This window comes from Lactuca serriola, chromosome 8, assembly GCF_051521515.1.
Source record: "Lactuca serriola cultivar US96UC23 chromosome 8, Lser_US96UC23_V15, whole genome shotgun sequence".
In the NCBI taxonomy this organism is placed as follows: Eukaryota; Viridiplantae; Streptophyta; class Magnoliopsida; order Asterales; family Asteraceae; genus Lactuca; species Lactuca serriola.
In genome coordinates, this window is record NC_136415.1 from 333,600,627 (window position 1) to 333,624,990 (window position 24,364).

The following is a 24,364-nucleotide window of genomic DNA, read 5'->3' on the forward strand; positions in this document are numbered from 1 at the left end:
AGTAGAGTAGTGAGTCCTAGGTGGACTCGGTGAGTTGGAAGCCGAGCTCATCCATGAGGGAACTCGGCGAGTCAATGCCCTGACTCGGCGAGTTCAAGACAATCTTCTTAGATCAAGAACAGACTCGACGAGTTGTTCATACAACTCGGCGAGTCACAGCATAAAGTGTTTTTCGGATGAAGATGAACTCGGCGAGTTGTTCATACAACTCGGCGAGTAGGATGAAGGACTTAGACATCAGTTTAGAAGACGAACTCGTCGAGTCAATGCCTAACTCGACGAGTAAAGACGGGACTAAGGACAATCGAATGGGCGGGACTCGACGAGTTGGCGAGCCAACTCGGCGAGTCGGGTCAACTGGAAGTTAACTCTGACTTTGACTTTTGACTCGGTCAGGGGTAAAATGGTCATTTTACCCAAAGGACAGTTAGCAGTGATTGATTGAGTGCTTTGTGGGAATTATAGCCGGAGGACCTCCGGAGCAGCAACAGCAACAGACAGACAGTTCCCACACCGATCAGCATAGGAATGGCAACGGGGCGGGTTCGGGGCGGGGCGGCATATCCCATACCCATACCCGAACCCGATATTTATATTTGTCCCCGAACCCGAGCTGAAACCCGACGGGTTTCTTATCGGGGCGCCCCGTCGGGGCTAAAAGTATCCCCGAACCCGACCCGAAACCCGAAACCCGATATAGACTCGAAAACCCGACCCGAAAATGGTGGCAGAAAAAATTAGGAAAACTACAATGAAACAATTGAGAAATTAAAACCTTACAAATGCTTAAAATACAAATAAGTTCTTAACATAAGTGAACCAAATAGAAATTACTAAAGTCTAATATCGTAACTAAATTTATCACAATAGTGAGAAATTGAGAATACGTGATGGGATTGAAGGTTAGAGTCTTCAGGTGGCTGAAATGGGTAAGAGGGATGAAATCTCATTATATATATATATATATATATATATATATATATATATATATATATATATATAATTTTTCGGGTCGGGGCGGGTCGGGGCATGCATACCCCACTCCCTGACCCGAACCCGAACTAAAAACCCGATAATGACCCGAAACCCAATAAGAGTGACCCGACCCGCCCCAAAATCTTCGGGGTTCGGGTTTTCCCGTCAGGTTCGGGTTTTTTGCCATCCCTAGATCAGCAGCTACTTCGAGGTGAGTTACCTTCCAGTAGCGGTGGGTCTACGGCCACAATGCCGGCCCACCAGTAGGAGTTGTATGATAGATGATTGTCTATGTGATATTCATCTAAGGTTGCTACTACCTGTGATATGTTTATGTGCTAGTATGATATGTTGTTATGTGCTAGTGACAGTAGGGGGAGATAGTCCCCAGATTACCGGTCGATAGGGCCGAAGGGGCGGTCATGCCCAGCCATGCTAGATAGATTATGAGATATATGTGTTATGTGGTAGTAGTAGGGGGTGAAATAGTCCCCAGTATCCGGTCGAGAGGACCGAAGGGGAGACCAACACCCAGATATGCTAGTCAGTATCCGGTCGAGAGGACCGAAGGGGAGGCCAGCTCCCAGATATACTAGACAGTATCCGGTCGAGAGGACCGAAGGGGTAGGTCGGGCCCCCAGATATGCCTGACAATATATGTATGTTATGTGATTGTATGGTATATGGTATGTTGGGGGAACTCACTAACCTTCGTGCTTACAGTTTTCAGTTTTGGTTTCAGGTACCTCTTCTTCGAAGGGGAAGGAGTTGGCGTGGTAGCGGTACATCACACACATGCTTGTATTCCGCATCATGAGATCTTCCTGGGGATTTGTACTCTGACACTTTTATGTTTTATAAAAATGTTTTCCAGACAAGCACTATCCTTTGTGAAATGATATGATCGTTGAACGTTTTATTCCTAATGTTTTGCTAAGTACATGTTTTAAAAATGAAATTTTTGGCTCGTATTTTTGGGATGTTACATTTTCACTATTGGGGAGTAAACACAAATGACTAACTTTTGGGGAGTAAACTCATACATAGGTATGAGTTCACGGTTCTGGGTGATTTCTCAACCCAAAACATAAAAGTTTGGTCGGGTGTTTCTAAAACGCGAAGTGTTTGCGGTTTTTAAAATTCAAAACCCGAGACGGCACTTTCTTTCACCCGTTCGTTTAAAAATAATATTAAAATAATCAAACGAACTTATTTTTCCCAAAAATGAATATAAGTGAACTTGACTTATAATATGAAGTGGTTGACTTTTAGGGTTTGACCGAATGGGAATTTCGAGTTGTCACAACTTCTGCCAGAAACGGGAGGTGAACCGAGCATCACGGTCTGAAACAATAGAGACTGGCACCCCCATGGCGGGTAACGATCTCGCGGATATATAAGTCGATCAGCTTCTCGGCCGATAAACTCTCCCATATCGCTAAAAAGTGGGCGCTCTTGGTCAATCGATCCACGATGACCCAAATAGCGTCGAAGCCCTTGTCGTCCTCGGAAGCTTGGTGATGAAATCCATCGTGATTTGTTTCCACTTCCACATGGGAATCTCCAGGGGTTGTAGCTGACCATGCGGCCTCTGATTGTGACAACACTCAAATTAAGTCAACAATCATCACTCACAGAATTGAAAACATCAAATGTAATAGGCTTGATTTGTAATAATTAACAACTTTTAATGAATATGATTTCATTCTCTCTCTCTCTCTCTCTCTATATATATATATATATATATATATATATATATATATATATATATATATATATATAAAAGGAAATATACATATGACACGTAAGTTATGACGTGTATTTATATGCATTATATATATATATATATATATATATATATATATATATATATATATATATATATATATCATAAAATAACCTTTCAATCAATTTTATCTAATTACATATCAATAATATTCAAATTTATATTTTAATTTAACAGGTACAAATATTGTAAGGATTATAGAGATTCAGTTGGACCACTAAATATATACTAGATATAATATTTAAGTTAGTAATTATGTGATTGAATTAAAATAATAATAAATAAATAAATAAATAAATAAAACATGATTATTGTAACACCGTGAAATTTCAAAACAAGTTTTCATTTTAATTTAATAAAAATACTCCAATCACAATTCTCAAAAACATGTATCAATGGTTTTTACATCACATAAGTGCAAATCAAAATCCCAAAAATCTCAAAACATCTCCCCCATAAGTGTGTATTAATCATGTCGGTGTCTTCCCGTGATCATCACTGGTACCTGAAACACATAACACGCAAACAGTAAGCAATAATGCTTAGTGAGTTCCCCAAAATACCACGTACAGCACATACGCCTTTCCAGGCCATAGCTCTATTGGATCTTCCGATCCAGGTGTCTCAGGGGATTTCCATCCCATAACTCTGTTGACCTTCTGGTCCATATCATTATACTCATATCATAACATATAACATATACAACATACATCACATTTTCATCATACACATAAGACCTTCCGGTCACACATAATCACCCCATCGGGTAAGGCATAGTGAGAAGGCTCACCTCAATGAAGTCGGATAAACTCTCGTGCTCAACGTCCCGACCTAGCCTCCACCTATAATTCAAATAACATTCCCAATCAATACTCTCCCATGATCTCATCTCTACAGACTGGATAGAAGGCCATTCTACCCTTCCCTGAACTCTCCTATATCAGTCTTGACCAGAACCCTAAAGTCAATGAAAGTCAACAGTCAACTTTGACCCGACTCGTCGAGTGCACAAAGGTGACTCGGCGAGTCCACGTAGGTCCTCTGAATCCTTTCAAACTCTCTTGGCTCATCGAGTCTTTCTTCCACTCGACAAGTTACACCTGTCACGAATCGAGGGGCAACCCCGACTCAACTCGTCGAGTCCGCTCATGGACTCGGCGAGTTCGTTCCATGCTCACACTCAAATGACCTTCCGAGGTCAGATCTGTTCCTCTAATCCATAGATCTAATCTTCCCAAGCTCAATAATCACGTAAAGGTTCGAACTTGATGCTCATGCAACGTCCAAATGACACTACTTGATGATTTAGCCCTAAATACAACATCCTAAGTCCATTTCTTCCATAACTCCTCATAAAGCAAGGTGGAATAGGTTCTCTGCACCACTATGGATCCAAATCTGATGTCTAAACGTGATAAGGGACCATATTCCCAACAATTCAACCCAATAAAGGGTATAGAAAACCCTAGATCCATGGATTCTTTATCAAAACAGAAAAGGGATCGATATGCTACCTCAAGGATGATGTCCTTTGCTTGCAATCCACAAATAAGCAACCTCCTTGGCCTCCTCTAAGCTGGATTCAACTTCTTCTTGCAAAACAAACCCACAAAGGTCCAATAATGGCTTCTTCTTTCTCACAAACGCTCAAGCACTATAAGGGTTTCTCTCAATGGTCTGGTAGCCGCAAATGGTGGCTATAAGGGTCCTTAAATAGGCCCCAAACCCGAGAAATTAGGGTTTCACTAAACAGCGTGGACTCGCCGAGTCCACGTATGGACTCGCCGAGTCCTCCATTAAATCAGACCAACACATGCGCGATCCCACTCGGCGATTCTGAGCGCCTACTCGTCGATTCCCTCTCTAATATTCAATATAAATACTTAAAATGAGATACTTGGGAATCCGAATGTTACAATTCTCCCCCACTAGAATCAGACTTCGTCCTCGAAGTCTCGCTCCGCAAACAATTCTGGATACTGATCCCGCATCACTAACTCCGACTCCTAAGTCAGCTCGGACCCCTTCCGATGTTGCCACTGGACCTGAACCAGGGACACCTCCTTGTTCCTCAGAACCTTGATTCTCCTATCTCGGATCGCGATCGGCCTCTCAACATAGTTCAGGTTCACATCCACCTGAATGTCCTCCAATGGAACCACTGCTGACTCATCGACAATACACTTCCTCAACTGAGACACATGGAAGGTATCATGAATCTGACTCAGCTCGGCAGGTAGCTCCAAACGATACGCTACTCTGCCCACCCTAGCTGTCACCCTGAATGGACCGATATATCGAGGTCCCAACTTGCATCTCTTCATGAATCGAATCACACCTTTCCAAGGTGATACCTTCATGAGAACGAAATCACCAACCTGAAACTCGAGCTTTGAGCGACGCCTATCAGCGTAACTCTTCTGGCGACTCTGGGCCATCAACAACCTCTGCCTAACCTGCTGAATCTGTTCAGTCTTCTGGAGTACTATCTCCATACAAACACACTAGGTGAAAGGATGAATATGGGAGAGAGGAGAGAAGGGTATCTTGCCCTAGATTTCGTCCCTTTTAGGGTTTCCCAAGGCTTGGACGAAATCTTAGTGCCTTAGGGTGCTATTTATACTTAAGGCTAACTAGGGTTTCAAGGTGTAAACCCTAATCCCTTAGCTTAGGGCCTAAGCAAGTCCATGGACTCCTTTCCTTAAGCCCTTGGACGAAAACTCCTAGATCCTTCTAGGATTTTCGTTCAAGCCTTAATAAAGGTGATCCAATGGCCCAAAGCCTCAACTATTGAATAGTTACAAAATAGCCCCTGCACTTTCAGTCAGTTCCTTTAATCCCAAAATTAATTCTTAATTAATTTCTGATTAAATACTAATTAATAATATGATTCCAAATTAATATATTATTCATATAATATATTAACAAATCATATTTATACCCCAATTTATTATTCTTAACAATAAACCAGTCTCTCTCCTCAACAATCATCCTGTCTAGTCACCAGTGTGAAGGCAACCCAAAAGGACCATGCATAATCGGGTCAAGTACATACTAAAATAGTTATGAACTTAGACACTAATCCAACAACTATGTGTGGATCAAACAAGTACACCACTCAAAGTTGAATTAAATAAGTATTTAAGTTATGGCTCATCCAAAATAAACATACGTAATCCATTCGTGTCAATTTGAATGATACACGTCGGTCAATAGAGATATTTGCATGTTTTTAGTGTAGTGCTAAATTGTGGGATATTCTCTATAATTTATGGAGTAACTAAGCATCTTCAAAATTTGAGTATAAATAGAAACGTCTGTAATAGTTTTCTTTTCTATGACACAATTGAATCAACAAAATACCAAGGTTTTGAAAAATAAAAATTTTAGAAAGAAAATATTTTGGGAGGGAAATCAAGGACGACCTGAGATATATGCTCGTTATCAGGTGAGTTTCACGGCCCCGTTTTAATTTTTTTTTTATCATTTTTCGGGGGAGGATACATGTTTTTATATTATTTATTTATATAAATCGTAAATTGTTTATATCGCTTATATAATTTAGTTACATAATCGTTATAACAATTTACCGTTAAAACAGTCGTTTACATATATAAAATGTAGTAAACATTGTCGTTATGTTGCCCACATAATATAAAATTATATTATGCAATGTTGTTATTATGCCCACATAATATAAAATTATAGTATGCATTGTCGTTACTCTGCCCACATAATACAAAATTATATTATGTATTGCCGTTAATCTATGAATAAGTTATCACACATTGATGTTCCTCTACCTATTTAAGTTTTAAAAAATTATTTTATGATATAATTATAAAAATCTTTTTGTAATTATATAACATAAACCGGTAAACATAAAAATGTAAAGTTGGTCAATGGTCTACCGGTACGGAGTGACTCTCTCAATTGAGAGGTCATGGGTTCAAGTCTCTTTGGAGACATAGGTGGTTATTTAGGAGTAGGTTAATTAGTTAGTTTGCCGTTTCAAAAAAAAAAAAAAAAGAAGACTACAGCTTTTAGTGCTATTCATTCAAGGGTTTATATGAGACACATTCATCACCTAAGTATAATACTTAGTAAAGTCCCTTACCTATAATCGTTAAATCTTAAGTGAGCGGGAGAGTTATGTATAGATCTATACGGCGTGCACTCTCCGTCATTTGTTTTGATGGGACACTCTGATGTTTGAATAAAATGTTAATGTTTTGAATTTGAAAACAGTGGTTAATGTTACTTCACACTTTATGGAAATGTTTGGTTAATTAAAAATGAAAATTTTATTTTGAAAATTTGGGTCGTTACAGGTAAGGCCCATGTAAGGGTTTGGGCCCAATTTAGAAAATTAGGCCATGTATGGGCCTTGAGTGTTTATTTGGATCTTTGGACCTTTGGATTGTTGATTGGGCCTAGGTTTGGGTCATACTTATTTGTAGTGCAAGGATTTTAGCGAGGTAGTGGCCAAAGATTCTTTCTGTAAGATTCGACAGTACGAGGTGAGTTTTCCTCATTGTACTTGCGGGTCAAAGGCACCAAGGCCGACCCTTTGGATTGTTATCTTGGTTTAACGTATGATTGTATACTGTAGTAATCTCTTAGACTTGTATCCTAACAGATAGAATGTTGTTATGCTATAATGATTTGTTAGACATGTATCCTGGTAGATAGGATGTTGTTATGTTGTAGTGATCTGTTAGACCTGTATCTTGGGAGATAGGATGTTTCTATGTTGTAGTGATCTGTTAGATCTGTATCCTGGGAGATAGGATGTTTCTATGTTGTAGTGATCTGTTAGATCTGTATCCTGGTATGTTAGATCTATATCCTGGTATATAGGATGTTGTTATGATGTAGTGATCTGTTAGATCTGTATCCTGGTAGATAGGATGTTGGCATGCGATAGTGATCGGTAAATTTGCCTCCTTGTCTGATGCCTGGTTATATGTTCATTAATTATGTGTATGTCAACATGTTATGGTTGGTTGGGTTGAGGCGGTCCTGCTTTGTGTTGAAGGCCAAGACACCAAGGGAGGACTTACACTATAGGCCCTGCGAGGTAGTCCAGTCAGGCCAAAGGCCCGGAGGACGGTCCAGATAGGCTGAAGGCCCGATGCAACGTTCCAGCCATGCTGAAGGTCTTGTGAGCGGTACTGATAAGATGAAGGTATATAAGGCGGTCCAGTCATACTGAAGGCTCTGTATGCATGTTGTTTGTTATTGTTATATGTATTGTGTGTTGGTACTTTGGGGAAAGTTCACTAAGCATTGGCTTACAGTTTTTGGTTATGTTTCAGGTACCTCAGATGATCGCGGGAAAATGAATGTGTGATCGTGCACCTCCTCATGTTTTAGACTTATGATTTTAGGGAAACTCTGATATTAAACATGTTTGAAAATTATATTGTAAACAATTATGATTTTAGGCTGGTTTTAAAAGCTTAAATTGTTTTATGAAATTTATGGATGTTACATGTTATAATTAAATATTACGTTTAAGTGAAGAATTAATTGATTATTATTTTAATAAGTTTTTATCATTTACCATTTAAATCTATAGTATTTTTCAGTTAAGGATAACATCAATTTTAGATATAAAAACAAAATTGACATTTACCAATTTATTTAGCCCAAAAGATAAACCGTTTCTATTCTTATAAAATTTAGAGGGTGTTTAAGATTTGTTTTTCAAATAATTTTTTGATTTTTAACTTTTTCAAAGACAAAACTTAAAAGATGTTTGGGACATTAAAAAGTCACTTTCAAAGTAACTTTGCCAAGAAGAAAATGATATTTTTTAAAAGTTAGGAAATTATGTTTTTTTTTTTTTTTTTTTTTTTTTTTTTTTTTTTTTTACTTTTAGTCTTTTAAAAGGTAAATTTCATTCAAAAGTCAAAAAATACAACTCAAACAATTTTTAAAAACTTTTGGTTTTTGTTCCCTTAAAAACTAAAGTTAAAAAAAAGCCTTTTACAAAAAAGTTTTTGAAAAATAATCCCAAACACCACCTCATTATAGATAGATATTAGCATACATCATTTTAAAAAGAAACATCTATTTATATTTTTATTTTCATCAAAATAAAAATTTATCATTTTAAATATACAACACGATTCATTTGAAAACAACATTTTTACTTATTGGTTATTGCAATTAGTAAGTTTATTTAGTAATATTGTGATGATAAAATTGTAATTAGTAAGTTGATTTAGTAATATTGTGATAATAATCAATAATGTGTGTGAAAAAATAGAATAAAAATTACTTATTGGTTATTGCACCGATAAATCGGTTGTTGAGAAACATTTACAATAGAGATTAGAGGTAGTGAAGTTCGCAACATATATCCAGACAGATGGCTACTCTTCTTCAGTTCCAGTTCCATTCTATTTGTGAGAATTCTCTGCGGAAGGTTAAGCGAAAGCCACAATTCCAGAGAAGCGCCAATCATGGGTTATTCCGTGTATCTGCTGGTGAATCAGGAGTACGTGTGATTCTGATTGTATTTGGGTTTTTATGGATTTGTTTAATTTCACTATACGTACACTGAGTAGATGTAGTGTGTTGTTGGGCTGGGCAGATACAAAAGACAACAGAGGCACTAGTTGTATCCAGAAGTCCCGGCGTATTGGATCATGTCTTTCTGAATTTATTCCGCAACAAGATGGTGCAGGTAAATAAAATTTATAACAAAAAAAAAAAAAATCAGTAATTGGGTCTAGGAGCAGCTAGGAATTATGATTTAATTAACAGGAAGTTGGATGGGATTCGGAGAAGGCGGGTTACGATGGACTAATAGACGTAGCCAATCGTCTTATGCTTGCCAGAACCAATTCTCAAACCCAGGAAGCAGCGGTGCGTGCATCTCATCTATACCTAATAAAAGAAAAGAGTAGTTCTTTTTTTTTTTTTTTTTTTTTTTTTTTTTTTTTTTTTTTTTTTTTTTTTTTTTTTTTTTCATGTGTCGCCATATTAGACATTTTAATTAATATGTTGCCACTTGTCAATCTATTAGTTTTTCATTTTAAATTTATTAGACCTCCTCGTTAATGTGACTATATTTTAAATTTTAAATTTTAAATTTTAAATTATTGTTTTCATTAAATCACAAATAAAAAATATCTAATATATATTAAAAATTAATTTTATATATTTATTTGAAACAATGATTATAATTTCACATAACTAATAAAAAATATCTCTTAAATTAATAACTTATTTAAAATAAATTATTAATAATTTTGAGTTTTTACTATAAAAGTTTAATTAATTTTATAACCGTGGTTCCCACGGGCTATAAACTAGTTCATATATATAACAAGGGGAAAATAATTTAAATATCATATTTATCCTTCTTAATCGTTTAAAATATCATATTTATTTTTTTTAATATTTTACAATGAGTTTTTCTGTTTTGAGATCAATAAAATTAAAAAGAAAATTGTAATTGACCATATTGCCATTACCTTCTCAACTGCAGACCTTATGCTAAGTTGATAAGTTATTTGCTTCTTAGGATTCTGATGAATCTTGGCTGGCGACGTAGATGAAGTGATTTTTATGTTTTGTTAGCACTAAATGTTTGAAACATTTCCTCAGAGTCAGAGAGCAACACAGATATACACACAAATTACATTAGAGAACTTTTTCTGTTTTGATTATAACTTGTTATTTCAAACATAATTGTGAATTGAGTGGTATTTTTAGGAGATGATAAGAATGGGATTTAGTGAATTCTAGATGGCACAATCCTATCAAACCCAAGACACAAACTACACTGCCCCACCAGGTGAAGGATTCATCCCTGGTAAAATTGCCCAACACCATCTATAAGATATCCTTCCCCTAATCTAAGAATCTTTAGTTCACAAATAATGTTTAATACACAAACAAGTAATGGCTGATTGGAACAAGAAAGATGCCGAGAAGGCTAAAAAAAGAAGCAGCATAGAGGTTAAGAGTTCATCCCAGCAGGCAAGGGCATAAGGTTGTTATGAACTGGTTTGTAATAAAAGATTCAATAACATAAAAACAACCAAATGATTCTTATATTGATTGAGAACACTCTATAACACCCAAAAGATTACAAGAGCTAAAGATAGGTTAGCTGATTCGAGATAGCCATTCTCCCACCGGAAATAATTCCAGATTTCACAAGATAGACTGCCCCTGACTCTCATGCCCACTACCCTCTTATACTATCTAACATAACAAACTAGTAATATAAAATGCCCAAAATGCCCCTAATTCCTCCTTGCACTAGTAAGATGCTCTTTATGTGTTGATTTCCCAAACTACCCCTATCTAAAATAACATGATATAGTGGATGCGTAACAAAGGTTAATTTTGTTCTTGCACTTGAGAAAGCAAGGGCAATATCGTCCAATTACTTTTTCTTTTAATTTTAATGATTCCAAAACAGAAAAAATGATTATATATATATATATATATATATATATATATATATATATATATATATAGGGCAAATATGATATTTAAAGGATTAAAAAGGGTAAATATGATATTTTGACGTTTAACAAGGGCATATACGGACGGAATCCTCCCTATAATAATTATAATTAATATAATATAATATAATTCTACCAAAGTAACCAATAACGAGTGTCGTCTCAGGTTCGCATATTAAGATCGTTGTTTCCTCCGTTGTTGTTAAAGCTCTACAAAATCCTCATTGCGCCTCTTGCTCAAGGAAAAGTGGCTGCTGTAATGGTTGGTGAGTCACTTTTTTTCATTAGAAAATATATTATTAAAAAAAAATTGTTTTTGTTTTTGTTTGTTTTCCAGTGAATACCATAAAAGATTATATATATATATATATATATATATATATATATATATATATATATATATATATTGCGCTGAATTTGCAATCATCAAATGTTGACTGTGGTATGTATGTATGTAATGATCCGTGAGTGTGTTTTTCTGGAAGGAAGCAAGGGTGACTGCAGTATCATGTGAATGGCTGATGGGTAGTTGCAGGGTTAACACTGTGGATCTTGGCAATGGATCTTCATTGCCGAGTGGGGTGAGTAACTATAATTTCAATTTTTTAAACTTCCAATTTTACGTGTGTGTGGTTTTTACATGTCATGTCATGTGAGTGTTGAATGTTGATGATGCCTACATGTACATGAGACATGAGTGTAGGTGTTTGTTGAAAGATGCAAGTATCTAGAGGAAAGCAAATGTGTGGGGATATGTGTGAATACATGTAAACTTCCTACTCAGGTATAAGGTGCTTTGAGTTTCTTTTATTTTAGATTTTAGAATAGAAGTGATTTGGTGGTTTGCATACAATGCAATGTGACAGGCCTTCTTTATGGATCACATGGGAGTGCCTCTAGTTATGGAGCCAAACTTTAATGACTATAGCTGTCAGGTAAATGTAACAACAACAAGTCAACAACACTCACTGATTATGTGGAAAACAGATTCATTAGATTTACTATATAATATTTGCACATGAATGAATTAATGTCAGACAATTATTATTTGAGGACGTGCAGTTTAAATTTGGAGTTTCTCCTCCGGAAGAGGATAGCAGTTTGAAGGAGCCTTGCCTGGAGGTATGTCCCAATGCCATCCGCCGCAGAACAACCACAACACTTGAAAACAAGTGCCCAAAGGCATAAACCATACCACCGATACCATGTATCAAACTAACATCTATCTATCTAGTTTTGAGAGCATTTAATGTTGATGTTTGTTTGTTTGTTACAGACTACTGAAAAGAAATGTATATTTCCTCCCTTTACCCCATTACTCGGTGTCATTTGTTAAACCTGATGAATATGGTAAAAGGTAAATGCAATATGGGAATTGGGAGCTTCCCTCCAGAGAAAGGTTGTGATAATGTGTTTGGTTGTCTTCTTAGCATTTCCCCCCCTCCCCCGTATCCCAGCACACAGTCAAAAGTGGGCAATCAATTTTAATTTTTTTTTTATTGTCCCTCATTACAACCTATAAGAAAAAAATGAGCTTTATCTCCAGACTTATTTGATAAAAGGAGGAGCGGAAAGGAGAGAGGAGCTCTCAATTGGTTATGCATGGAGGAACTGACGACATAATTTATTTGATAATTTTCTTTCTCTCACCCCAACCCCATAGATAAATAAATAGATATAAGGCAAGATTATTTCCCTCATAAACCAAACCGATCATGGATGAGCTGCAAGACTCGATAGCAAGCACCATACACAAAAAGTTAACTTCAACACACACACACACACACACACACATATATATATATATATATATATATATATATATATATATATATATATATATATATAATCAGTCTTAAGAAACAAAATTAATTAAAATTATATGTAACTCTAATAAAAGATGAGTAACCATCCCATCCCATAGGACAAATAATAAATGAGAGAAACCTTGTTTTTGGTGTGGTCTGTTGAATTTGGGGTGGGTGGTAATAAGTCATTACAGTTGGTACGGTACTACTATCATATGTATGTCCCATCCATCAGATTCAGATCAGCATGGCGTTCCACTTCATTTTGCACAAGGCTCCTTCGACCTTCCTGATGCTTGCAGTTACACACATGACACATAATAATAATAATAATAATAATAACTTCATTTCTGGAATCTCGGTCCTTGTTTGCACCCCACTCCGCCAATAAACCGTATACATCATCTTCTAAATTATCCATTCATTATTATTAAAAACTCAAAACTAAAACAGAAGTACAGAAGAAGAAAAATTAAAGTAACTACTACCAACTTTTGATTCCTGGTCATTCATTGCTTTGCTAATTACTACACCACTACCGGTCCACAGTCCAGTCCATTCCACCCATCTCTAAAGTCTAAACTATTAATCTATGACTAGTATTATTCATCACCATTGTATTTGTATTTGTACTGTAGGAAGGAAGGAAGGAAGGAAGTTGTCATATCATATGCAAATCAATTTCTAACTCTCTAACCAGGAAAAGAAAACACCCTAGCGTTGGCTGGTAGTGGTTGCCACTAAATATACCAAAGCAAATACATGATTTAAACTTCTAACCAACCTATCGCTATGAATGATGGATGTCTTCCTAATATCATACTTGCTCTCAATCTCATACTCATTCTATTCTCCTACTACATCTCTCAATAATTCATGCATGCAATTTACAAACAAAACACTCACAGGTTACATTATGATTACTTTAAGGTAATAAGGTAACATAACTTGACCCCTCTCTATCCGAGGCCCTGACAACTACCACTACCACCACCACCAACCAAGAAAGAAAGAAAGAACGAAAAAATCTTTATATCGAAATCGAGATCCACGAATGAATTTAAATAAAGTTGCAAGTAGAGTAGAGTACATATATCATATATATGACTAGTAATATGATGAAACTAAAAGTTGAGGTTTTAGTCGGTAGTCACATAACAAATAAAACATACAAGTTCTTGAAGTTGACTTGAGCTAGCTAGCTAGCGGTCCCAACCAGAAGGCCTTCTTCTTTCTCTGGATGATCTGCTGCTGCTGCTGTTGCTGCATAAAAGTACGTACAAGTAAGTCTCAAGTATTATAAACACATTTGGATTGGTGAAGAGTAGTTTGAATCACTGACCTCTCAGAAGTCCCCTGCTGCTGCTGTTCTCTGTTGTGATAAGTTGGCATGGGGGTGGGGGGAGTTCCACCTATGGAACCACCAGAAACAAAGCCAGGCAATACCATTTTCTTGCTCCCCTGATTTCCAGAATTATTGGATGCAGCAACAAAGCTGCTTTTGAACTGAGCCATCACTCCCGTCCTAAGGGAATTAACAGCTGAGCCACTAGGAGGAGCTGCTTTGGGTTCTGAGCTGTATCCTATCCCCAAACCAAAATCCACACCACGCACACCTCTATTCCCACCACCCCCACCCCTTCCTTTTGCCCTTTTGCCCCCTCCCCCTCCCCCTCCCCCTGCAGCACATATTCATTAAACTCATCACCATCATAATAATTTCATCCCATCACTTCTACAATGAATAACCTTATTCCTTATTATTATTATTATTAGATGCCATCTTCCATACCACACACACATACACAAATTCTTTTATGCTAGTAAATCACACCCAATGTAATGAAAGATTAAGGGGAAAAAAACATACCTCCTTTTCTAGCATCTCGCTTCGATCTAAACCTCCCATCCTAACAATTAACAGATCAAAAGGTGCTATGAGTTGTATGGATTTTTCATAAGATGAACAGGACAGCTAATGTTTCTGCCACCATATTATTATATTTAAGTGAAATGAGACACACATGATACAAGACGAGGATGGATACCAATTAAAAGCATGTGAATGTGGACACAAAGTACAAACAATATGTATGTCTATAAGTCTGTCCAATTGCAGCTAGCTTGTATGGGACCTAAAGACAGATGCATTTCTTTGTATAAGAGAAGAGAATTCCCTCTCTAAAATCTAAATACATTATTATTTACATCTGCAACCAATCAAGAGACATTATGTATGTCCAATTACAGCCTGCCTGTGAAATACACAAAAGATCTTCTACTTGATTATGATTAGCAGTCAACACTAATATGTTATAATTTCTTCTTTCAATTATTGTGTTTCCTCCTAAAGTTTGGAAAGCAGACTGCTAGGTCATACTATATACATAGTTGCCCTTTTATTGTCAAGAAACCTCCTTGCATTCCTATACTAATAGCTTCTAAATAATCAGAAATGGTACAACTAAACTTGTGAAAATTCCATAGGAACATACACTGAGTTGACTAAAAGTATATCCTAAAGTTCCAAATGCATATCCTAAAGTAGGCAAAAACATTTGTATCTTCCTAAAATAAAAGAAAACCTAGAAATCAACATCAACTATATATAGAGGAAAAAAAAAGGTATTACCTTCATAGCAAGGTCCATAAGTTCCATGGACACATTTTGACCAGCTGCAATCAAACTGTTAACCAAGTCGCTAGCAAAACGAGCCTCCTTATGTGTGATAAGAGTGTAAGCAGTCCCATCTTTATCACCAGCACGTCCTGTTCTCCCAATTCGATGCACATGCATGTCCATGTCTCTAGCTATATCAAAATTAACCACAGACTTAATTGACTTTATGTCAAGACCACGAGCAGCAACATCAGTCGCAACAAGAACATGATATATTCCAGATTTAAACTTGTTCAATATCTCCATACGAGATGCCTGGTCTTTATCCCCATGAAGAGCAGCAACTTTAAACCCCTTCCCGGATAGCTGGCTTTCTATCTCATCCACTGTTGCCTTTTTTGAAGCAAAAACCAATACGTCACCATTATCAATCAGCCCTGGTAGCTTTTCAAGCAGCCATTGCAGTTTATCAGTATCTGCAGGAAGTACTTGAACTTCCTGGGTGATATCCTCATTAGCCATTCCAATCTCTCCAACTGTAACTCTCACTGGGTCACTCAGTATCTCCCTGGCAAGTTTTTCAATTCTACGGGGCATTGTTGCTGAAAACAGCAATGTTTGGCGATCTGGTCTGATCTGACCTACAATGGACCTTATCTGGGGTTCAAATCCAAGGTCAAACATCCTATCAGCTTCATCAAGGACCAAGTAAGTAGCTCTTGACATTGTCACTGCTTTCATCTTTAGCATGTCTATCAGTCTCCCAGGTGTTGCAACAACTATCTCGCACCCTGACTTCAGTTCTTTAAACTGCTCAAGTTTTGACATTCCACCATAAACTGCAGACACACGAATACCATTGGCTTTTGCAAATTTCTTGGCCTCCAAATATATTTGATGTGCCAGTTCTCTAGTAGGTGCACAGACTACTCCAATGGGGCCCTCTTCTTTAGCCAGTTCAGGTTGATCCATAATGTGAACAATCATCGGAAGGATGAAGGCAGCAGTCTTCCCTGACCCAGTTTTTGCAATGCCAATGATATCTCTACCTGATAGCACAATTGGCAAAGACTGGCACTGTATCGGAGTAGGTTTTTCATACGATTGTTTTGCTATAGCTTTCATTAGCTCTATAGAAAATCCAGCCTCTGCAAATGTCTTTATTGGTCTTGGAACATCGAACCCTGAAACACGGATGGCTAAACTTTTCTGATACTCAGCAACATCCTGTTCGCTCATACCTGGCATGGAAGAAAAGCACAACCATAAATAAAATAAAAATGCTCAATGATGAGAAACAGAAACCTGAGCATTTAACCAATCATAAAAACAATGAAGTTAAGGCAATCAAGAATTCCTTTATGTAAGACAAATGATACATTCAATTCCTGCTAGATTGTAGCCTACTTAGGCGATTACTACAGTCTACAGCCCAGCTACTTTGCTTCTCTACTGCTAGGTCAGGATAGATTTCTAGTTCCCCTGGTCAATACTAGGGTTCTCATTATCTGTCAATTAATTCTTATTTACCGAATACTGAATAAAAAAATCAAGTTGGCTGAGAGTTCTCTCTAAAGTCTAACCTATCATCAGGTTGCAGATAATCATCTTGGAAGTGCTTCCCAAGACATCATACTCTTCATTTGACTAGATGCGTCCCATGTTTCTAAGGGCATGTGCTTATACAATAAACAAAAAATGAATAAAACATATTCAAGCATTGTAGATTAGGTGGTGTTGTCCTTCCCCAACCCGGTGCATAACATATTCGAGAAACTCTGGGATAACAGAAGCATTGAAGGGACAGTCAACATAATCCAGGAAAAATAAACCGATTAGATATAATATATATACCTGATATGGATGGTTTTTCTTCGTAGAAATCTTTGTTAAACGGTTCGTAATCAATCGAACTGTGATCCAGAGCAGCAATAGGCTCAATCTTCTTCTTGTCGAGAACTATAGGATTATCATCGGAATCATATTCTAACATTCCAGCATCAACCGCCTTGGCAGCAGCATAGACCTCCTCATCTGAATTATAACCAGCGTGAAGAGCTTCAGACGCCAAGGTCAACCCCACGTCCTTCTTCGCTCTCAAAAAACTCTCCATCGGATCATCCTCCTCGTCGTCCCTATATTTATCCGCCTTCTCCTTCGCCTTCGGAGGCGGCGCCGCCCTCATCTCCTCATGAATCCCTTCCATAAAGGCGTCAAGCGGGTCGATTTCGCCATCATCTGCTCCGCCGCCTCCTTCGTCGTTATTGGCCGCGTTGTGGCTGGGATCTTCATACTCAATATTGTCGAGGTCGGTGTCTTCGTAGTGATCATGGCCACCACCACGAGACGAGGGAGGAACGTAGAGCCGCTGGGGGGCCTCAGGTCGCTCGAAACTATACGTCGATTGTTTGTTTATACCGAAGCCTTCGAACCCAAACTTTCTCTTGGACATTGAAACCCTAGACTGTTCTATTGCATTTACAAACAAAAAAAAGTATTGCCACTAAACCCTAACTCTGATGGGTTTATCGGGGTTTTTAAGTGGTCGGATATAATTTCTCAGGTCTGTGCAAATTGCTTGCAAATAGGGTGATGGTGACGACGATGAGATTTGCGCCGAGGATCCAAGGCGAAGTTCAATTGCTTGGTTGTTCGTTAAAAAATAATTTCAGAATATATTTTGATTCGAGTGTTTGAGATCGAATTTAAAAAAATTATATTATATTGAAATTATAAAGGTGTATTTGGGAAAATTGGAAAGTCATATCGAATCAATGAGGGTGTGTTTGGGAAAATTGAGCTGCAGGAGGGTGTCGATTGTTAATACGACATGAATACATAACACGAAATGAAACTTGGACGAAATTAAAATTAGAATTTGTGTCCATGTCGTGTTTGTGTTAAGTGTAAAAAACACGATGTCGTATCATGTTCAAAATTCGATATGAAATTGACACGATTTAGCATTTATTTGTCGTGTTTTTCGTGTTAAGTATGATTAAATATTAATTAAATAAAATAATTGTTATATTATGTTATATTTGTCGTGTCGTGTTTGTCGTTTTTTAATTGGTTCGTTTTTGTGTTAGTTCAAAAAAAACACGACATCGTATCGTGTCGTGTTCGTGTTACATAAAACATTTTTGTACTGTGTCGTGTCAGAAAAAACACGACACGATGATCCGATTTGCCACCCATAAGCGGTAGAGGAAACCGAAAGCTAAAAGTTATAGTTTTTATTTATTATATGAATGTTTGCCAAAAATAATTAGAAAGTTTTAAAATATATAAAATTAAATAAAGGGACAATCGTTCAAAAAAGATAAATATATAAATACATTTTTAAGACAATTATGGAAATTGATTCTAAAAACTCGGTAGTTTTTTCTTAAACACTACATGAAATAGCTTTTAAATTTGAAACGTTTTGTTTAAATAAAAAGTTAAAAGTCTATACTGTCAAACAAAACTTTTTGTTTAAATCGAGCGTTTTTTCAAAAACTAAAATCTAGAAGCTCTGAAACGTTTCTTGTCAAACACGCCTTTTTTTAAATGTCAATAAACTTAAAATGTGTTTGGAAAGTTAAGTGGCGTTTGGTTTAAATCCATTGGAATTAGAAATAAGGTGTTAATCTGTCGGGTAAATCGGTCTTTTAACTTCTCTAAATTAACCATAACTAAACCAAATAATGGTTCGTTTGATAGTTGCTAACTGAGTTAGAGCTGACTGAGTTAGAACTTCTGACTGAATTAACTTATGCCTGAATTTATTGTTTGATTTTGAATTCGACTGAATACACACAATGACCATATTACCCTCAAATAACATTTTTACCATTTTATTTATAACATTACATTTAAAAAAACATTCAAAACTATCAAAATGATGTAATTTACAAAATGATGTAAATCACAAAAACATGTTGTAGCACCTGGTTCTTGGTATGTATTATGTTATTAAATCTTCATGTATTTTTGACATTTTTGGCCTTGGACTCGGCGAGTCGAAGGACCAACTCGCCGAGTAGAAGCGGGATGAGACGCAAGGATTAAGTTGCGGACTTGGCGAGTCGAGTCCCGGACTCGGCAAGTAGCCGCTGTTTGGGCAAAAACCCTAATCCAGGGGTTTTCACCCTATTTAAACGACCTTATGCAGCCTCCTTTCCCCCTTTATGCTCCCAAACACTCCTCGTAGCAAACCCTAGCCGTTTTTGTGAAGATCTAAGGCTTTTTGAGTGATTCTTGTGAGTTTTGATCTCAAGGAAGAAGGAAGAGCATAGCAGGATCAAGAGGGGACTGAAGGATTCAAGTTTGGTTCATCATTTGCAGTCTTTAGAAGGTATAAAGTCTGAACCTTGCTCATTCTTTTGTTAGATCCCTCTTTGGGGTGATTTAGGGCTTTTATAAGCTAGTTTTGGTGACCAACCATGTTTGCAAACATGGTTGGGGTTTGGGCTTCTGTATCATGTCATTTTATGAGCCACAAGTCAGATCTAGGTTGCTTTTTGCACCAAGGAAGGCCCCATGCAACAAAAGAACCATTTTAGATCCTTTTAAGTTCTAATGTCCCATACATGCACGTAAAGTTTGTAACTTTACGTGCTAGATCGAGTTTGGGGGCCTAGATCTATCATTTGGTTAAGTGTTGTACATCAGAAATCGAAGTTCTTAGTAAGGAATGTGATAGACTCAGCGAGTCCATTCCTGGACTCGGCGAGTCCAAGGGTTTTGGTCCCATGTTAGTGAGGGTTATAAGGACCAGTTGAGTGTGGAAGGGTTTTAGGAGTCCCAGGGAGTGACCCAATGTTCTGGACTAAGCAAAGTGTTATGGGAATTCATGGTACTCGGCAAGTGCATGAACGGACTCGGCGATCCAAGACAATCTTCATGGAACTCGGTGAGTTGTTCATCAACTCAGCGAGTCGAGGACAGAACGTGTTCATAGGATGAAGAGTAACTCGACAAGTTGTTCATACAACTCAGCGAGTCAAGTCAGGACATGAGTATCAATTAATGATGAACTCGACGAGTTGTTCATACAACTCGGCGAGTCGGATGTGGATTCAGTCGGTGTTCATTTAGAAGGAAAACTCTTCGAGTCATCGCCTAACTCGACGAGTAGAGACGGGTATGAGGTCTGATGGAAGGATAGGGACTCGGCGAGTTGATGAGTCAACTCAGCGAGTCAAGTCAACTGGAAGTTGACTTTGACTTTGACCTTGATTTGGTAAAGGGGTAAAATGGCCATTTTACCCTAAGGGCAGATGTCAGTTTCTGACTAAGTGTTTTGTGGGAATTTTAGCAATATTTCCTATGGTATTTTAGACTTAGGTTCTGTTAAAATGTTCTCATTGTGGTAATGTTGGTAAGTTTTAGACTTGTTGCCATATCACAACCATTCTTGGGCATATGCTAATCACTCCTCGGACTAGCATAGTTGATCAGGCTATGCTACTCCCAAGACTGACCATACATCCCCAAGCTTACCTGTGATATTCAACAATTGTAATACTTTTGTTCTTGTCATTGTGACACGGATTTTAGTATGAATGCAAGCACGTATACTTTGTTAAATATTTTATTATTTAAAAGTATAAACTCTTAGACAGAGTGTTTTAATCCCAATGTATTTATAGTTAGTATATCTTTTATGGGTTGATATACTTAATTCACTATAAACAGTGCTCTGATACCAATATGTCACACCCTGAAACCAAGAACGGCGGAAACGTTACGGGGTGGAGGACGTCATGTGAAGTATCATAACAGTGTAAAGTAGTAAACAAGTAACAACATCATCCATTGCATTAAAAGTAAAGTTTTAATACATGTGTGTTCTTTCATAATGTACAACAATAAAATGAATAGTCAGAATAAGACGAGTCTTGTCTGTGCTCCGTCTTCTCAAAACCTGGCCATCGTACCTGTCTACTGGTGACCTGAGAATACAAGTTATTTTGAAAGCGAGTATCAGCCTAAAGCTGGTGAATTCATAAGTATTTAAGTGTCATTATCTTGTTTTGGAAGGCTGTTATGAATTCCATGTAAATCTTTAAATGAAACAGTTGATATAAGTATGAAAACCCTAGAAAATCCCATATTTCCTACTAGTATGAAATGTAGTCTTCTACCAAGACTCGAATGTTTTGCTATGATAATGATAGTTTTTCCTTCTTTTTGACTATTACAAACAATACTTAGTCTAACTTATCGTTTATGTGAATGTATCACAAAATAAAGTATAGGAAAATATAATCATGTAAGTGTTATCCTTTTGTATTAGGATTAACACGACATCGCGACAAGCGAAATGTATAACCTTTGAACATCCGTAGATTGTTCAATTTTCCTCTATAGCTACAGCAGGTTTAAGGAAGGGTTAGTCCCGTAAAGGTACTCCTAATATAAGTATTAACCGTAGGCATCCGTAGATGGTCATTTACCTCTGTAGCAAACAGTAGGCCAAAGGAATGGTTAGTCCCGTAAAGGTACCCCTAATATAAGTAATAACCGTAGGCATCCGTAGATGTTCATCTACCACTGTTGCTAACAGGTGGGTTCCGGAATGGTTAGTCCCGTCTAGATATCCCGTTGAACTGGGATAGGCAGGACAATCTACACATAATGTACTAGTAAATCATCCTAATGAATCTAGGTACAAGTATCCATGTAAGTGTATACAGATAAATGTATCTATGTAAAGGTATTCATGTAAGCGTATCTATGTAGACGTATTCATGTAACATGTAATGTATAGTATAGACTCATGAATGAACTGACTCTGGTGTAATTCCTTGTAATAGGAATAATGATTTGTATCTCCTAACTATCCCTATAATAGTTAACTGGAAGGTAATTGATTGTCCAAGCAGGTTTATACACCCTTGCTACACAAGAGTGTGGGAAACTGAATGAAGGATGAAAACTATAATATCAATACATATATAAGAACATAAGTATATAGATATAGTTTTGTTCAAGAAGGTAAAAGAAATGGTTTTGTACAACATCTGAGAGTTTTGAACAATAAATAACAATGACTTGATGTCATTTTAATAAACATTTCAAACGTAATACTTTTGGTACATGGTATTTTTAAGATAGAAAACCATTTCATACATCACATTTTGAAGTATGTGAAATCTGCTGGATGAAAACACAGTTATAAATACATATGATTAATTTAATAACATGTTGTTTTCTACCTGTATCCCCCCCCCCCCCATTAAAGCATTTAAAATCATTTAAAACATTGATTAAGGGGTATGAACTCACCTGTTGTGAGTGGTTCTAACGGGTATGCGTGTAGGGATGAGAAGTTCCACGAACGAAGTCCTGAGACACAATAAGTCCTAAATGACATATAAGGATACATATTGACATGAATATAGTGTTTATAACATCTATATGAAAGGAAACGCCTTCCGGGACTAGGAAACACCTTGACTAAGTGTTGGAATCACATGTGATTCAACATAGGAAGGTATAAAGGCACTCACATGAGTTTACTACCATGAGTTCACGGCCCAAGGGAGTTTACGGTCGTAAACTCATGGCTACTCATGTGACATCCCCAAAATCTCGGCCAGAAAAGACCGATTTTCATTTATGCTTTTAAATATTTTCAGAGTAAATCCTTTTGATTTGAAAGAGTTGCGGAATTTGTTCCCAAAACAAAACATGATAAAATAATATTTATCAAAGCATTTCATCAAGAGATGCATTTCATTATATAATCAAAACTCGGGATGTCATGTTCCGATACAGACCATAAAGCATAAACGATAAACATTACAAGTCATTCAACAAATATATACATATACAGACTTGTAAACAAAACAACAAGATGATCCATCCATCTTACGCCCTTGTGCCACTTCCTGTAATACAAATAAAACTGAGTGGGTCAGGCTTGGGAGCCTGGTGAGCATATAGGGTTTTCAACCCACAATAAATAAGTTATATTTAATTTCACCAACCAATCACTATCCCGATTACCCATTCCCGTTATCCTCACTTTACGTCCCTAAAACAACTATCTCAAGGGACCTAATCTAGGATTTTCATCGGGACGGACATCACTGCGAAGGGGTTTCCTCAACAATAGATATCCTAAAGGCAACCATGAGGGGGATAGAGTACACCGGTGAACACATCGTTCACAACACCTACAGGTTATGAACCTGCTAGCGTTCCACTGGACTGTCTAGAAAGAGTCCATGGTCGTTATCCATACTCCGCTGAATAACTAGATCAACAACAACAACAACATCGAGGCCTCTCATCTGTTTATTACACACCAACTATCTACCCATGTTCTACCCAACATATTAGTAGATAAAATATATATTTTCATACGTAGTTTAAAGAAAACCTGTATAGCATGCTTTAATCAACACATATATCGCATAACAGATGAGGCACACACACACATAACACATATCTCATAACGAAATAAGCAGATCTATAAGATAGAAGAGAGTGAATACTCATTCACACATAACACAACCAAATATATACACATAGCACGTATTTTTATATAAAATACTTCGTATTATTGTATTAGAAGAAATAACTACACACTCACTTGATCAGAAGACGATCCGACAGCACTACGGCTTATAGAAGTAGTAATCCACAGCAGATCTGGAAGATCTCCTCGAAAATCGAACTTCTCGCGGGCAGA

General features: G+C 37.0%; 2 protein-coding genes across 4 annotated transcripts; one reads left to right on the forward strand and one right to left on the reverse strand.

The window, feature by feature from the left end:
• Positions 1 to 9,056: 9,056 nt before the first annotated feature.
• LOC145069716 (beta-carotene isomerase D27) lies at positions 9,057 to 12,648 on the forward strand. 3 transcript variants are annotated; one of them, XM_079016664.1, is made up of 8 exons: positions 9,057 to 9,266; positions 9,363 to 9,455; positions 9,536 to 9,637; positions 11,417 to 11,516; positions 11,740 to 11,831; positions 11,954 to 12,034; positions 12,117 to 12,185; positions 12,313 to 12,648. In XM_079016664.1, exons 1-8 carry the CDS (start codon positions 9,138 to 9,140, stop codon positions 12,436 to 12,438), a joined length of 792 nt encoding a protein of 263 aa, XP_078872790.1. In that variant the 5' UTR covers positions 9,057 to 9,137; the 3' UTR covers positions 12,439 to 12,648. The 3 variants fall into 3 exon arrangements, with proteins under 3 accessions (XP_078872790.1, XP_078872792.1, XP_078872791.1); XM_079016666.1 differs by having other exon boundaries at positions 9,071 to 9,266; positions 12,288 to 12,525; XM_079016665.1 differs by lacking the exon at positions 9,536 to 9,637 and having other exon boundaries at positions 9,072 to 9,266.
• Positions 12,649 to 14,087: 1,439 nt separating this feature from the next.
• Positions 14,088 to 18,369, reverse strand: LOC145065717 (P-loop containing nucleoside triphosphate hydrolases superfamily protein). Its single transcript, XM_079012772.1, has 5 exons — positions 17,533 to 18,369; positions 15,691 to 16,919; positions 14,929 to 14,968; positions 14,401 to 14,719; positions 14,088 to 14,321 (listed from the first exon to the last, which is right to left on the reverse strand). Exons 1-5 carry the CDS (start codon positions 18,128 to 18,130, stop codon positions 14,261 to 14,263), a joined length of 2,247 nt encoding a protein of 748 aa, XP_078868898.1. The 5' UTR covers positions 18,131 to 18,369; the 3' UTR covers positions 14,088 to 14,260.
• Positions 18,370 to 24,364: the final 5,995 nt, after the last annotated feature.

Bases quoted from the DNA above. Each gene is read 5' to 3' on its own strand.
- LOC145069716 (XM_079016664.1), top strand. From the start codon at position 9,138: ATGGCTACTCTTCTTCAGTTCCAGTTCCATTCTATTTGTGAGAATTCT. The intron at 11,832-11,953 runs GTGAGTAACTAT...ACATGAGTGTAG, and splicing joins GATCTTCATTGCCGAGTGGG to GTGTTTGTTGAAAGATGCAA. The intron at 12,186-12,312 runs GTAAATGTAACA...GAGGACGTGCAG, and splicing joins TTAATGACTATAGCTGTCAG to TTTAAATTTGGAGTTTCTCC.
- LOC145065717 (XM_079012772.1), bottom strand. From the start codon at position 18,130: ATGTCCAAGAGAAAGTTTGGGTTCGAAGGCTTCGGTATAAACAAACAA. The intron at 16,920-17,532 runs GTATATATATTA...CTTCCATGCCAG, and splicing joins AGAAAAACCATCCATATCAG to GTATGAGCGAACAGGATGTT. The intron at 14,322-14,400 runs GTCAGTGATTCA...ACTTTTATGCAG, and splicing joins CAGCAGGGGACTTCTGAGAG to CAACAGCAGCAGCAGCAGAT.